The sequence below is a fragment of the Labeo rohita genome, chromosome 2, assembly GCF_022985175.1.
Source record: "Labeo rohita strain BAU-BD-2019 chromosome 2, IGBB_LRoh.1.0, whole genome shotgun sequence".
Lineage (NCBI taxonomy): Eukaryota > Metazoa > Chordata > Actinopteri > Cypriniformes > Cyprinidae > Labeo > Labeo rohita.
The window spans coordinates 30,515,261-30,530,122 of NC_066870.1; the positions used below are offsets into that span (position 1 = coordinate 30,515,261).

At 36.8% G+C, this 14,862-nt stretch overlaps 1 protein-coding gene across 1 annotated transcript; it reads right to left on the reverse strand.

Moving 5' to 3' along the window:
• Window positions 1–2,282: 2,282 nt before the first annotated feature.
• On the reverse strand, window positions 2,283–14,715 carry dnaaf11 (dynein axonemal assembly factor 11). Its single transcript, XM_051137586.1, has 12 exons — window positions 14,533–14,715; window positions 14,211–14,378; window positions 14,048–14,125; window positions 13,676–13,848; window positions 13,423–13,595; window positions 12,862–13,041; window positions 12,635–12,709; window positions 10,422–10,484; window positions 10,177–10,246; window positions 9,751–9,846; window positions 8,268–8,350; window positions 2,283–3,560 (listed from the first exon to the last, which is right to left on the reverse strand). Exons 1-12 carry the CDS (start codon window positions 14,540–14,542, stop codon window positions 3,368–3,370), a joined length of 1,362 nt encoding a protein of 453 aa, XP_050993543.1. The 5' UTR covers window positions 14,543–14,715; the 3' UTR covers window positions 2,283–3,367.
• Between the last annotated feature and the right edge of the window lie 147 nt (window positions 14,716–14,862).

Consider the following 14,862-nt stretch of genomic DNA (forward strand, 5'->3'; position numbering starts at 1 on the left):
GAGCAGACAGCATCTTCTCCTTGTCAGAGATTGGAGGAACAGCAGAGTCAGGGGAGTTGAAGAGACAGTGGGGAGAGAAAGAAAAGAGTGCATCTTTGTCAGGGTGACAGGGGTTGAATAATTCAGTCTATGTCCAGCTGCTGCGTTAAATCATCATGTTTTATTCATTCGCAACAGTTTCAAAAACCTAAAATTCAAATCGGATACATTAGGGACAATAAGTGCTAATGTGAACACACACATCTGGAAAGGAATTAACTTTTGGTGTGTGATCCCTGAAGTGAAAAGCACATGAAGTGCATATTTCAACCCACTGACTACATTTTCATAATACTTTTCATAAACATTTTGGTTAAGAAATTGCCTGACAAACTTAAGAAAAATACATCAGGATTCAAAAATACAGTATACCCTGAAAATATGGGATTCGAGATGTACAACGAAAAATGACCATGATTTTAACGGTAAAAGGCTGTAAAAATGCTACAGTAAAAACCTTTTAATTGGTTAGCGTTAAGTTCCCCTACTATTTATGGTGAAAAACTGTATTGGACATTACAAGGTAATTTTACGGTAGTATACCGTTTTTGGAAGTGGAAAAAGAATAGTAAAGAAAGTATATTTTACAGTGAATAACCGTAAATTGATATTCCCACAATTCTCTGTTGTATCCTGTCAGCAATAACCTGTCTATGGGCTTTTTTGTCGTAAGTGCCAGCATAAGTTGCCAGATATTACTATTAAACAAAAATAAAATAAAATAAAAATAAATACAAATAAACCAAAATCTTTTGCAATTAAGATATGATGGAAATATCGGCAAACCTAAACTGCAACTTTCTACTAGTTTCTACTAGTGTCAAACTATATAAAAAACACAAGTCCAAAAATGCTTATAAAAGCTGGGTCTATAAATATTCATTTCTTATTCATTATTCATATTCATATTCATTTCAAAATAAAATATTTACTGACCTTTGAATCTTCAAAAAGCATTTGAATGCTAATGTATTTATGACTTATTTATCAAATTTGTCCACTGAAACACAAGATGCTCCTTGGATCATCTCCAATCATAACACTATTGTCACAACATCGATAACAACATGATACAACATTTTCTTTATGAATTACAGTTGAGGTCAAAAGTTTACATACACCTTGCAGAATCTGCAAAATGTTAATTATTTTACCAAAATAAGAGGAATCATACAAAATGCATGTTATTTTTTTTAGTACTGACCTGAACAAGACATTTCACATAAAAGATGTTCACATACAGTCCAAAAGAAAAAATAATAGGTGAATTTATAAAAAATGACCCTGTTCAAATGTATACATACACTTCTTAATACTTTGTTGTTACCTGAATGATCCACAGCCGTTTTTTTTAGTGATAGTTTTAGTGATAACAAGAGTCCATTGTTTGTCCTGAACAGTTAACACACTGAGGACAACTGAGGGAGTCATATGCAAATATTACAGAAGGTTCCAACAGTCACTGATGCTTCAGAAGGAAAGACAATGAGCCGGGGATAAAAACTTTTTGAATTTGAAGATCAGGATAAATGTAACTTATTTTGTCTTCTGAGGAACATCTTCAGCAGCTTCTGAAGGGCAGTACTAAATGAAAAAAATATGATATTTAGGCAAAATAAGAAAAAATGTATACATTTTCATTTTGTTCAAAAGTTTACACCCCTGGCTCTTAATGCATCGTTTTTCATTCTGAAGCATCAGTGAGTGTTTAAACCTTTTGTAATAGTTGCAACTGAGTCCCTCAGTTGTCCTCAGTGTAAAAAGATGGATCTCAAAATCATAGTCATTGTTGGAAAGGGTTCAAATACACAAAAATGCTGAAAAAACTAAAAATTTGTGGGACCTGAATGATTTTTCTGAAGAACAGAAGGCAGTTTAACTGTTCAGAACAAACAAGGGACTCATGAACAACTATCACCAAACACAGCTGTGGAATATTCAGGTAACAACACAGAATTAAGAATCTAGTGTATGTAAACTTTTGAATGGGACATTTTTATAAATTCAACTATTATTTTCTCTTGTGGACTATATGTAAACACCTTTTATGTGAAATATCTTATTCACGTCGTCAGTGCTAAATAAAAAATAGCATGAATTTTGTATAATCTCTCTTATTTTAGTAAAATAATTCACATATTGTAGATTCCGCAAGGTGTATGTAAACTTTTGACCTCAACTGTAATTCATACAGAAAATGTTGTATTACATTATAAAATTAAAATATAAGCAAGACTCATGGCCCCCACTGTATATTTGTTTTAGAATCAGGTTAGCCTGTAAGTAATTAATTAAAATCATCTCTAAACGGCGCTCTTTAATGTGTAATGGGTTTACCCTATTCTCTAAAGCGTCTCTAAAACCGCTTTCATAAGATTTAGTCCAGCACAGCACAGCACAGCACAGGGGTGTTTAAATGTCAGCAGCAATGTAAATTACTCATGTGCTGACAGGAGTTTTTAATAAAGGTGGAAATGAAACCTGCACAGCCCATCTGCACATACCGATAATTCACTCGTACACACATAAAGCACCAGGGGAAAGGACACAGACACAATACCGAAGAATAACACTCAAACGCTGAGGAAAGATGTGTACCTGCTGGCCCTGAGTGTGAGCTGTAAAGAATGTGCATGTACTGTGATGTGTGTTTGACCTTTGTTGTGTGTGTGTGTGCCAGCTGCAAGGAGTGTGAACTATAGGGTGAGTATATCTTCTTGCTTTCCTGAAAATAGAAATACTGCAGAGAAATGAGCTCATCCGTTGGCAGTTATGTACACATCTGACCTCTTCTGTGCACACACAAACACACACACAAAACAGTATTTACCTTCACACACATCTTCAACACATATCCACACATTCCTCCAACACATAAAAGAAAAAAGTAGAACAGAGAAAAACAGAGAAAGGAAAAGCAGCAAATCAGGCATTTCCATTGCGGACGGCTTCATTGATTATAATGGGAGTAATTTAGTTTAGTCCCGACACAATGCCCGCATCCGGTGTAGACACGGCATTAGAGACACCGCCTGCTTTATATCAGACAGACATGAGTGTGAGTCAATAAATGAGTATCTGTGTGTGTGTGTATGTGATAGAGAGAACATACTGAAAGTGAAGAATGTGTAGCAGTGAAATATTCAGCAAGCTTTAATGAGACTGACAATTACTCATCTGCTTAACTATATGTCTAATGAAGAGAACTAAATATATCTCACATTATTTCATCACACACACAGTTCCACAAGCTCAGCAGAGAGTGTGATTACGCTTATGCTGTCTTGCTGTGTCATATCATAGCATATTCTCTTTCTCTCTGTCCTGCTCACATAAGTGGAGGCACTTCTGGATCATCCACAAAGTCCTTTGACACAGGCCTCTCCTCGACGCCACAGCGCTCGTGAGGCTGTGAGAACTGCTGGGGCTTGTGGGAAGACTCCTTTCCTCTGGGAACAATGTTGGCCAGACTCCCAGCCAGACCGGGATCCACCTCCAGTAATTCACGCCCAGGCGCTGCCCTGCAGAGAGACAGATCTGAGTGAGATTGCTGTTTTGTTGCGTTTTAAGAATTTATTAGTCCATAACTCTAGTCTAACTGTGCAGTCAGCAAAATCTCTGCAAAATCAAAGTCGCTTTCTCCCACCTGCTCTTTGCTAAATCATATCCACCACAAAGATGCATCCTATATGACACATTTGACCCTGTTTACTTCCTGAATAAATGTCATTCTGTATGGAAGCCCATTTCTGCCACTGAATAAAAAGGTAAAAGGTAATTGCGACTTTTTATCTCACAATTCTGACTTTTTTTCTCAAAATTGTGTGATACAAACTCACAATTCTGACTTTTTCTTGCAAATGCTAGTTTGTATCAAAATTGTGATAAATATTGCAAAATAACTGCAATTGCGAGAAATAAAGTCTGGATTGTGAGTTTTTATATTTTTTTCTCGTCAATTGCGAGTTTTTATCAGAATTTGGAGATATAACTCGCAATTCTGACTTTATTCTCAGAATTGTGATATAAACTCCCAATTACAAGTTACAAAGTCAGAAATGTGATAAAAACTCACAATTCAGACTTTTTTTCTCAGAATTGCGAGATATAAATTCACAATTCTGACTTTTTTCTCAGAATTGTGTGATATAAACTCGCAATTGCAAGTTATAAAGTCAGAAATGCCAGATATAAGCACACAATTCTGACTTTTTTTCTCAGAATTGTGACATAAACACACAATTCTGACTTTTTTCTCAGAACTGTGATTAGAGGTTTTACCGATACCGATAACTACACTGTAAAAAATAAAAAACATAATTTGTTAAGTCAACTTAAAATAATTTGTTACCCTGCTGCCTTAAAATTTTAAGTTCAGTCAACTAAAATAAGTTTAGTCAACTTAAAATGTTAAGTTGTACTAAGTAACAACTTAGATATTTGTGTTTGCTAAACTTAACAGATGGGTAAGTAACCCAGCTGCCTTAAAATTTTAAGTTGAACTTAAATATCTAAGTTGTCACTTAGTATAATTTAACATTTCAAGTTGAATAAACTTTTTTTGAGTTGACAGAACCTAAAATTTTAAGGCAGCCAGGTTACAAATTATTTTAAGTTGACTCAACAAATTGTTTTTTACAGTGTAGGTTGGACCACACTGGCCAATACAGATTAATCGACAGATAGTTTTTAAAATGGATACTGACTGGAAAATAAACAGTGCTCTACTATTTAAAAAAAAAAAAAAAAAAAAAGTTGCCTACTGAATCATACTTTGTAAATGAATAAAAATATTAATGTTAATATTAATGTAAAAATTTATGTTAACAAAAGCAACTAAAATTTTTTAAATATATCAGTAAATGCTGAAATTAACACACTCTAACAAGGAACAATACTTCTATTCTACAGCTTTTATCAATCTTTATGTTACAAATGGACACAATTTAACTGCTTCTATTCTAGAACATTTGTGGTTATCTAATCAAAATATAAAAATATGTTAGTCACACAGCGGGCAAAAGTGCAGCGCTGCGTCTAGAAGAACTCACAGCTATCCGGTATCACACACACTGGACGCGTCGTGTTCAATTCAAGCGGCGGTCTACAAGACTGTATTTGATCACCAAACGGGCAAAAGTATACTGCTGTCCTTTCTCCACTAATGCAGCACCTAGTCAACAAATTCTTCGCTTAGTAATGATATGAAAACATGCACTACAGTATACTGTACAGACCCTTTCGTGATGTTTTAAATCCGCCTTTGAAGTGTCCCCCTCTGTGCAGCGCACGTGTCTAAACAAACGGCACGTGCTATCAGTGATTTCCGCCACTAGAGGCCGCTCTGGTGCTGTATAACAAAGACTATAGGGACTTTGCTGTATAATGACGACCTTCTCAGCCGCTCCAGCAACAGATTCAACCCGGAAAGAACTATCGGCATGGATGTTTGCCGATAACTGATAGTTCCGCCAATCAGCTATCGGTGCCGATTAATTGGCAAAACCAATACATCGGTCGACCTCTAACTGTGATATAAACGCACAATTCTGACTTTTTCCTCAAAATTCTGAGATACAAATTCACAATTCAGACTTTTTTTCCTCAGAATTATGTGATATAAACTCACAATTGCAATTTATAAAGTCAGAAATGCAAGATATAAACTCACAGTTCTTGCTTTTCTTCTCTGAATTGTGATACAAAATCACAGTTTTGAGTTTATTTCTCAGAATTGCAAGATATAAACTCACAATTCAGACTTTTTTTCTCAGAATTGCATGATATAAACTCACAATTGCAAAAAATACAGTCAGATTTGCTAAATAAAAACTCGCAATTCTTTCAAATGCGAGTTCGTATAATTCATTTCACACAATTCTGACTTTTTTTCTCAGAATTGTAAAATATAAACTCACAATTGCAAGTTATAAGGTCCATTTTTGAGGGGGAAAAAGTCACAATTGCAAGATATAAACTCTTTATTTCTCAGAATTTTGTGAAACACAAAATAAGATATTCTGAAGAATGTTAGTAACCGTACTTTTTATCCATACTATGGAAGTCAGTAGTTACTAGGGCTGGGTTTTGACACACATTTCATGATTTCATTTCATTCTGATTCACAAGCTTGTGATTCGATTTGATTTCCGATTCGATTCGAATTCAATTCGAGTCATTGTTTTTAGGCTGATATATTGATGTTTTTACGTGGTTGAAATACTGATTAAGTGATTACATGAGACAGGATACGGATTACTACCATGCATGCGTGTGCATTCCTCTGATTGTAAACAAGGTGCAACGCATACAGGTTCTATGTCAGGACGCTGACTATGCAGGGTCAGAAAGCTTTCGGATTTCATCCTAAATATCTTCATTTATGTTCCGAAGATGAATAAAGGTCTTACGGGTTTGGAACGACATGAGGTTGAGTAATGACAGAATTTTCTTTTGCAGAACACTGTTGTTGTTCCATCAGCAAATGTTTGCTTAACGTCCCTAATTAATTCACTTAATGGATCATTATGAATCGTCTGTGCAGATTAAGAAAGTAAAAGCAAATGGAAACCATGTTTAGTCATTGCTTGACAAGACCTGAGCAGTGAGGGAAGCTGATAAATGTCCATTAATCCACCACTGCTCTTCATGTTGTACTGCAGGCCTCCCAACAGAACAGTGTTGCGGGAGTTACGCTGCAGCTTTCTGCCTCTTACACAGAAACACAAATCCCAGTATGATGGCCAGCCCCACCTATCAAGATAGCAGATAAATCAGTCCTGACATCCTGTAGACTCAAACCGAAAGGGATGTGACTTCAACACACAGCAGGGCTTTATTTAGACTTTTTGCTAGGATGGGAATCTAACAATTTCTGTTGAACTCTTTGACTGTATAATAACACTAATACACAGCATTTTATTTATAGTACAGTATTACAGTCACTCTTTTTATCTCCGTTCCCGTCTTTCTCATGCTTTAAGAATGAATCAGTAAAAATTTAATTAGTGCGGCAGCTGAAACCTGATTGGACTCTGAAATACTGATAGCGTGCAATTATATTGTACTTTCTGAGCCAATCAGTGCCTCAGCGGGTACATTATCACACACACAGATGATTTACAGAAAGTGCACTGATTTCCTCAGGGGCAGGTACACAAACGCAGGTGCGTTAGTGTGTGTGTGTGACCTGAGGGTCTCGGTAAATAATAACACAAGCGTGCGTGTGTGTGTGTATATAAGAGCAAGAGCATCTGACCTCCCAGCGTGTCAGGAGGTCAGGAGTAATCAAGTTTAGATGATGTCATCCATCAGGATGAAGTCAGGGAAGAGTGTGTGTTTGTGAGCGGAATGACAGTAACTGGTTTATTTGCATCTTATTTGCATTTTTATTAGGTCTTCAATGTTATACCCCAGTGTTCACTTACTATGCTGATAAACCGACTGAAGGACACACACAGACACGCGGTCACACAACGGAATAAAATCTTAAGAGTCAACAAACTAATTCCACAGTCACACAGGTTAATGCAAACATGCATTAAGACCCATTAGAGGTGCCTGCACACACACAAGGGATCTTGTTCAGTGTGAAAGTGACCGCACAAGACCTCCTGCTGTAAACAGCAGAGAGAAAATGAGAGAGGTGTATAAAGACAGATCAATTATATAGCAGATAAGTGTGTATGTGTGTATATATTGCAATTTAGTCTTTTCAGCGAAGCCACTTCCCTAGTAAGAAGCTCAGCGTCCCTGGAGTGACCTGCGGTTCAGTGTTTTGCTCAAGGACACAACTTCGATTCTTGTCATCTTGAATGGATAGTTGACTCAGACATTAAAATACTGTCACCATCTTACCTTCATGTCATCCGAATGCCAAATTTCCTTTTTCTTGGAATACAAAAGGTGTTTAGCAAAATTCTTTTTTTTTTTTCCTGACTTTTGAAGATATTTCTGATGAAATCTGAGTCCTACCACATTTAAAGTCCAGAAAGGTACGAAGCACATTGACAAAATAATGCATGTGGACCCTTGCTGTCTATGGAGGATCAGAAAGCTCTCAGATTTAATCAAAAATATCTACAATTTCTGTTGTAAAGCTGTACAAATATCTTACAGGTTTGGAACATCATAAGGGTGAGTAATTAATGACAGAATTTTCGTTTTTGGGTAAACCATCCCTTTAAGACAAGAACACACATGTTCACATAGACATGCATCTGAATTACCTGGTTTCTTTTTTGGTATTCTGGTTACTGGTAACACTGGTCGGCCTGGCAGTGTGTTTCTTTGGTTTAATCTCTCCATGTGCCTAGGCAGAAACACAAATATATCAGAATGGGTTTTTTGGGACAGGTTTTACACATCTAAGTATGTGTACGAAAAAGTTATCCTTAAAAAACTTCCAAATTAACTGATCATTCAACTACAGGGTCAGTAAGATTTAATGAAAAAATCTTATTTTTATTCAGCAAGGATGCATTCAATTGGTTGAAAGGAACAGTAAAAACATTTCTAATGTTCTAAAAGATTTTTATTTCAAATAAATGCTATTCTTTTGAAATTTTATATTCATATTCCTGGAAAACTACATCAAGGTTTCCATAAAAATATTATGCAGCACAACTATTTTAACAGTGATAATAATAGTTTCTTGAGCACCAAATCAGCATATTACAATGATTTCTGAAAGATCATGTGACACTGAAGTCCGAAGTATTGGCTGCTGAATATTTAGTTTTGCTATCACAGAAATAATGTAAATAAATTCAATAAATGAAATAAAAATAATATCAATTAAGTAAATTAAAATGTAAAATATATTAAAACAGAAAGCAGTTATTTTAAATTATAATCATACTTTACAATATTAATATTTTACTAAATGTTTTGATCAAATGTAGTTGTGGTAAGCATAAAAGACTTTAAAAATCAAAATTCAAACTTTTGAACATTAATGTACTTAATGTAATTTAAGTGTTGTAAATGAAAAAGTGTTTGTTTTTTGTTTAGTGGTAGTTGTTCATGAGTCCCTTGTTTGTCCTGAACAGTTAAAAGTGCCTCCTGTTCTTCAAAAAAATCCTTCAGGTCCCACAAATTTTTTGGTTTTACAGCATTTTTGTGTATTTGAACCCTTTCCAGCAATGACTGTATGATTTTGAGATCCATCTTTTCACACTGAGGACAACTAAAGGACTCATATGCAACTATTACCGAATGTTCAAATGCTCACTAATGCTCCATTAGGAAAAAAACAATGCATTAAGAACCTTTAGGGGAAGGGGGGGTGAAAACTTTTGAACAGTATTACAACACAGTATTAAGGATCAAGGGTATGTAAACTTTTGAACGGGGTCATTTTTATAAATTCAGCTATTATTATATACTATTATTGCATCAAGATAACTATTATTTGCATGCATTTTGTATGAACCCTAACCCTAACCCTAACATTTTGCTGATTCTGAAAGGGCGGTGTGAACTTTTGACCTTAACTGTATATTTGTAAGATTTGTAAGAATCAGTGTTTTTATTAGTCAAATGCAAGTCTAATGATATTTTACCTTTTTTTTCAGTTTGGTAAAGATGTTTCATTACACATCATGGTCATTGTGGGAATAAACACATTATATATAAAACTAAAATGGAAACTGTGTTCAAAGACATCAGTAGGGTGTTTGAAAGGTGTGTTTCAGGTATAGTGAGCTGTACCAGAGGTAGGATGAGGAGCAGGTGGCCGGTGGTTTGGGATCTCTGTGCTGTGCTGCTGTCAGGTTTCACTTCTGCAGGCAAAACCAGCTGGAACACCTGTGCACACACACACACACACTTTTATTAATGTGGGGTTTCAAGCACTTGCCACTGTAAAAGTGATCTACAGTATCACTAGTCATAAACCCATATCCATCAATACTGAGATCAGTCACACACACGCATGCACGCACGAACATCTGTGGTGTGGTGAGGCGAGAACCGTTACTTGTGCTGGTCTGCAGCAGATTCGTGAGGAAATGAGGCAGAATAAAGAGTGTAGATTTACTGCTGGGTAATCAGCTTTAAAGGTCAAACTCATCAGATGAGAGAAAGAGAGAGAGAGAGAGAGATGGAAAGAGAGCGACAGAGAGATGGATAGTCTACCTTTCCTTTGACGGTCACTCTCACATATGTTGGCTGAACATCCACATCCAGCAGTGAAGTGTCCATATGCCTAAAGCACAAAAGAGACCAATGTGAGAACGGGTGCTGTTAGGAGAAAAGTTACTTAATGACAGCCAAATAAACTCAAAGTTTACTCAAAGAAAGTGAGAAAGCTAAATCATGATCATTTTGCGCCAATTATTGTGTAGGACAAGAGCCAGCAGAGTGAATGAGTGTGTCTGTACCTGTAAACATGTAAATCCAAACGCATGCAGTTGTTCTCATCATCAGTGAGACTGAAGTCCAACCTTTGAAGTAGAGATCACATGAAAATATTTCAACTCACTGGTGCTGTAGTCTTTGAGTATAAGACTTTTCATTGCTCTGATCCACTCTGAACTTTATTCTGCCCACACTCTCAGAAAAAAGGTACAGCTGTCACTGGGGCATGTAAACTTTAGGTACTAATATGTACCTTTAGGTACTAAGATGCACCATTTAGGGGTAAATATTGTACAAAGACATACCTTTTAGTTTTTGTAGCTTAATGTACTGCTCCAGTGACAGCTTTGTACCTTGTTTTTTGGACAAGTCCAATTGTTTGCATTGCCTCATTGAATTTTGATCTCATGCCTGTATTTGGAATTTTTGGATGTGGGTTCTGGGCTTGTCTTTGCTTACCATTTAAAATGGTGACAGTTGGCTTCAGTCTGACTGACTGCACACAATTTATTTTACAAATTTTAGAATTTGTGACTAACAAAGTTTGTGGGAACAAAACAACAGAACAATACAGTGCCTTGCGAAAGTATTCATTTTTAAATTGCAGTCTTATGTTGAACTGCTTTAAGTAACTTTTTTCCACATCAATCTACACTCCATACACCATAATTACAAAGCACAAAACAGATGTGACAACTTGGCAAATTTATTCAAATTAAAAAACTGAAATGAGTACATTGCATAAGTATTCATACCCTTAACACAGTACTTATTTGAAGCACCTTTACAGCCTCAAGTCTTTTTGGTATGATGCAACTAGCTTTGTACATCTGCATTTGACAATCATCTGCCATTCTTCTCCTCTCCTCTTCACCTCTCAAGCTCTGTCAGCTTGGATGGGGGCTGGCAGACATTTTCAGGTTTCTCCAGAAATGTTTGATTGGGTTTAAGCCCAGGCTGTGGCTGAGCCACTCAAGGAAATTCAGAGAGTTAAGCCATTCTTGCAGTGTGCTTAGGGTCATTGTGCTGTTGAAAGGTGAATCTTCTGCCCAGTCTGAGTTTCTGAATGCTCTGGACTGGGTTTTCATTAAGGCTGTCTCTACATTTTGCTTTGTTGAGATTTCCTCAGTCCCTGCTGCTGAAAAACAGCCCCACAGCATGAGGCTGCTACCACCATACTTTACTGTTAGGATGATACTGTACAGGTCACAGGTGATAATCAGTGCCTCCTTTTTTCCATACATGATGCTTGGAATTGAGGTTCATCAGACCAGAGAATCTTATTTCTCTTAATCTGAGAGTTCTTTAGGTGTTTGTTGCAAATTCCAAGTGGGTTTTCACGTGTCTTCACTGAGGAGAGGATTGAGTTTGGCCATAAAGACTGGACTGGTGGAGCGTTGCAGTGATGTTCGTCCTTCTGTAAGTTTCATTCTGCATATATGATTATGGAGCTCAAATAGAATGACCATCAGCTTCTTGGTCACCAGCCAACCAAGGCCTTTCTTTATCAATTGCTCAGTTTAGCCAGAAAGAGTCTTAGTTGCTCCAAACGTCTTCCATTATGGATAATGGACGCTACATGCTTTTGTGAACCTTCAATGCAGCAGATTTTTTTCTGAAGTCTTCCCCAGATGTGTGGCTTCTCAGGCAGTTTTTTTTTTTTTTTACCTCAGGGCTTGGTTTTTGCTCTGATATGCATTTTCAGCTGTTAGACCTTTTATTGAGAGGTGTGTGCCTATCCAAATCATATTCATTCAAATGAATTTGCCACAGGATAAAAAAGGTTCGACGTGTAGTAACATCTTCAAGTGATATGAATGCGGCTGAGCTAAATTTCAAGTGTCCCAGAAAGGGGTATGAATACTTATGCATTGGAACCATTTCAGTTTTTTATTTCTAATGAATTTGCAAAGTTGTTACAAATTTGTTTTTTGCTTTGTCATTATGGTGTATAGAGTGTAGTTTGAAAAAAAAAAAGTTATGCAAAACAGTTTAACATAAGGCTGCAACATAACAAAACATGAAAGGGTATGAATACTTTCGCAAGACACTGCATCTCTTGCTTTTTTGAGAAAATAAACAGCAAGTAAAAGAAAATATGTTTGGCTGCTTTCTGTCAAATGATTTTCTTCCAGTCAAAGTGGGGGCGGTCCTAAGCTTGCAAAGTGGACCAGACGGCCACAGTCTAATAGTCAAATACATGGCTACACAGGCAAAGTGTGTAGTGTGTGTGTACTTGGGCTCATTGACGTTCAACACTCGTCCATCTGCAGTGATCAGACTTCTGGGGGTTTTGGTTTTAGGCTTCTCTCTGTAGAAACGCATATTTGACAACTGTACATAAAGTTGTTTACAGGAAAAACATGCAAAAGCTTAATGTTTTTCTTTATTTTATCTCATACAAATTACAGTAATGTTGAGATACAGATACCATTACAGTGATTTCAGTTAGTTAGCAAGTACCTCTCCTTTTCTTTGGCCCTCCTCTTGTCCTCCAGATGGCGATGGGCTTCTAGCCTGGATTCTGGTGTGAATGGGCACGGCTTTTCCCAAAATTCCCTCTCCTTATCTTCTATGTCTGTGTGAGCCTTGGAGCTCAATTCTGGATTCTGATGTGTCCAATTTTGGTTCTCAGAGAGCAGTCTGTGTGAAATAATCACTGTAGTTAAGTCTCATCAAAGGAAAAAAAATAAAGGTCAGGTGCAAAGCAGATAACCTGCTTTTTATTAAAAACTCCATAGTATGTTCACATTCACAGAATTTCTCAAAATCAATTATATTTAATCAATTACATATCAATTTCCTTCAAAAAGCTTTTTAAAGAGACGTTTTGGGGTGAATCAGTATAAAACCTGTGTGTACCTTCTACTGTGTGAATTATGCACAGACTTTAATATGGTACATTTACTTAAATTCATTTATAAGAAGGTCTATAGAAAGGTAATCTATTGAAGTTCATCTAATGCAACCCAAATTGTCTTTTAGCGCTTCAAATTCATTTATCTAAACCTTAAAGACTCTCACTGGTTTCTTTGAGGATCCTCCTGCTTGTCTGCCTCTTTCAAACCATTGTTTTTCTGTTTCTCTCTCTTCTTTAAATACTCTGCCTCTTGCTCTAAAACACGTCTCCTCACTCCATCCAGTTCCTGCAGAGCCTGAATACGCTCACCTCGCCCGATTGCTTTCCCATCCAACCACTGCAAAGCATAAAAGACAATCGTTCATAAATAGCACAAGGCTAAAAATGTCTCTCTATATGGGTGTCTCAGTGCAGTACCTGTAGTTGAGGCAAATGTGCCACCACATACTGTCTGTATCCGTGAAATTCAGTACAGGGGTTTCCCACTAGGTAGAGCTCTCTGAGATGAAGGTTCTGCTTCAGAGACTCCACACTGCTCAGCGTACCCACAAAATTCACCGTCAGATCTAGTTTCTGCAAGCTCTCACAGCCTACATGCAAATACACACATATATATTACAATTGCATGCATACATATGAACTGAGTGACACATATACTGTTAAAATTGAGCATTTGAACATTTTCTGCTTGTCAGAACTTAAATATATACATAGTTCATTTGAGAAACTACACTTGTGGTTGCTCTTTTGTGTAATGCACAAACGAAAAACAATCTATGAAACAGTCACCTTCTAAATTCTCGATAACTTCTATGTTGTTCAGTGCCAGGTTTAGATACTCCAGCTTCTTTAGTCTGCCCACATTTTCTGCATAAACAAAGTTACAAGCTTTTGAATAGCCATGCACTCTGTTGTTGTATTTCCACTGATATGTACAGAAACGTCTGGTTACCTATCTTAGGGATGAGGTTGTTCTGTAAGTAGAGGATTTTGAGGTCTCTGCACCATTTGTCGATATGCTCGATCCTCTCGATGTCCTGCTGATGGAGGGAAACCTCCTCCAGGGAAAAGATCTCCCCATTATTGTGTTCTGCTCTGCGGCGGATCAGATCCTCACTGACTGATCAGAAAGCGACAGAGAGAGAGGATTAGTTTACCAACAGCGAAACCGCAAAAACATATAGGTTTATGTGGGAAGAATTACCACAAATATAAAGAGGCAAATATATAGTAATAAATTAAAATTGTCTTTATATTACAAATAAAGTACTTACTGCGGACCATGACTTGCTCCCTCAAGTATGTTTACGTTGCTATAGAAACGGACACGCTGCAGAAGCTAGTGCTTGTTGTGTTTTCAGGCCTCTCCGTTATGTTTCAGCCAAGCAAATCCAGTACCAGCGATCATTCTATATTTATTTCGACAAGAACAAGTCTTAATTTTTACTAGCACGATGTAATCACGACACACGTTAAAACAACAATTTTAGCGGCTTTTTATCAACAGAACAGAGGCAAATTTACCCTCTTGTTGTTCCGTTTGTATTCCAGTAGCAGCTCTGACACCCAGCGGCCAGGGTGAGCAATAACAGTGAAAAAAAACA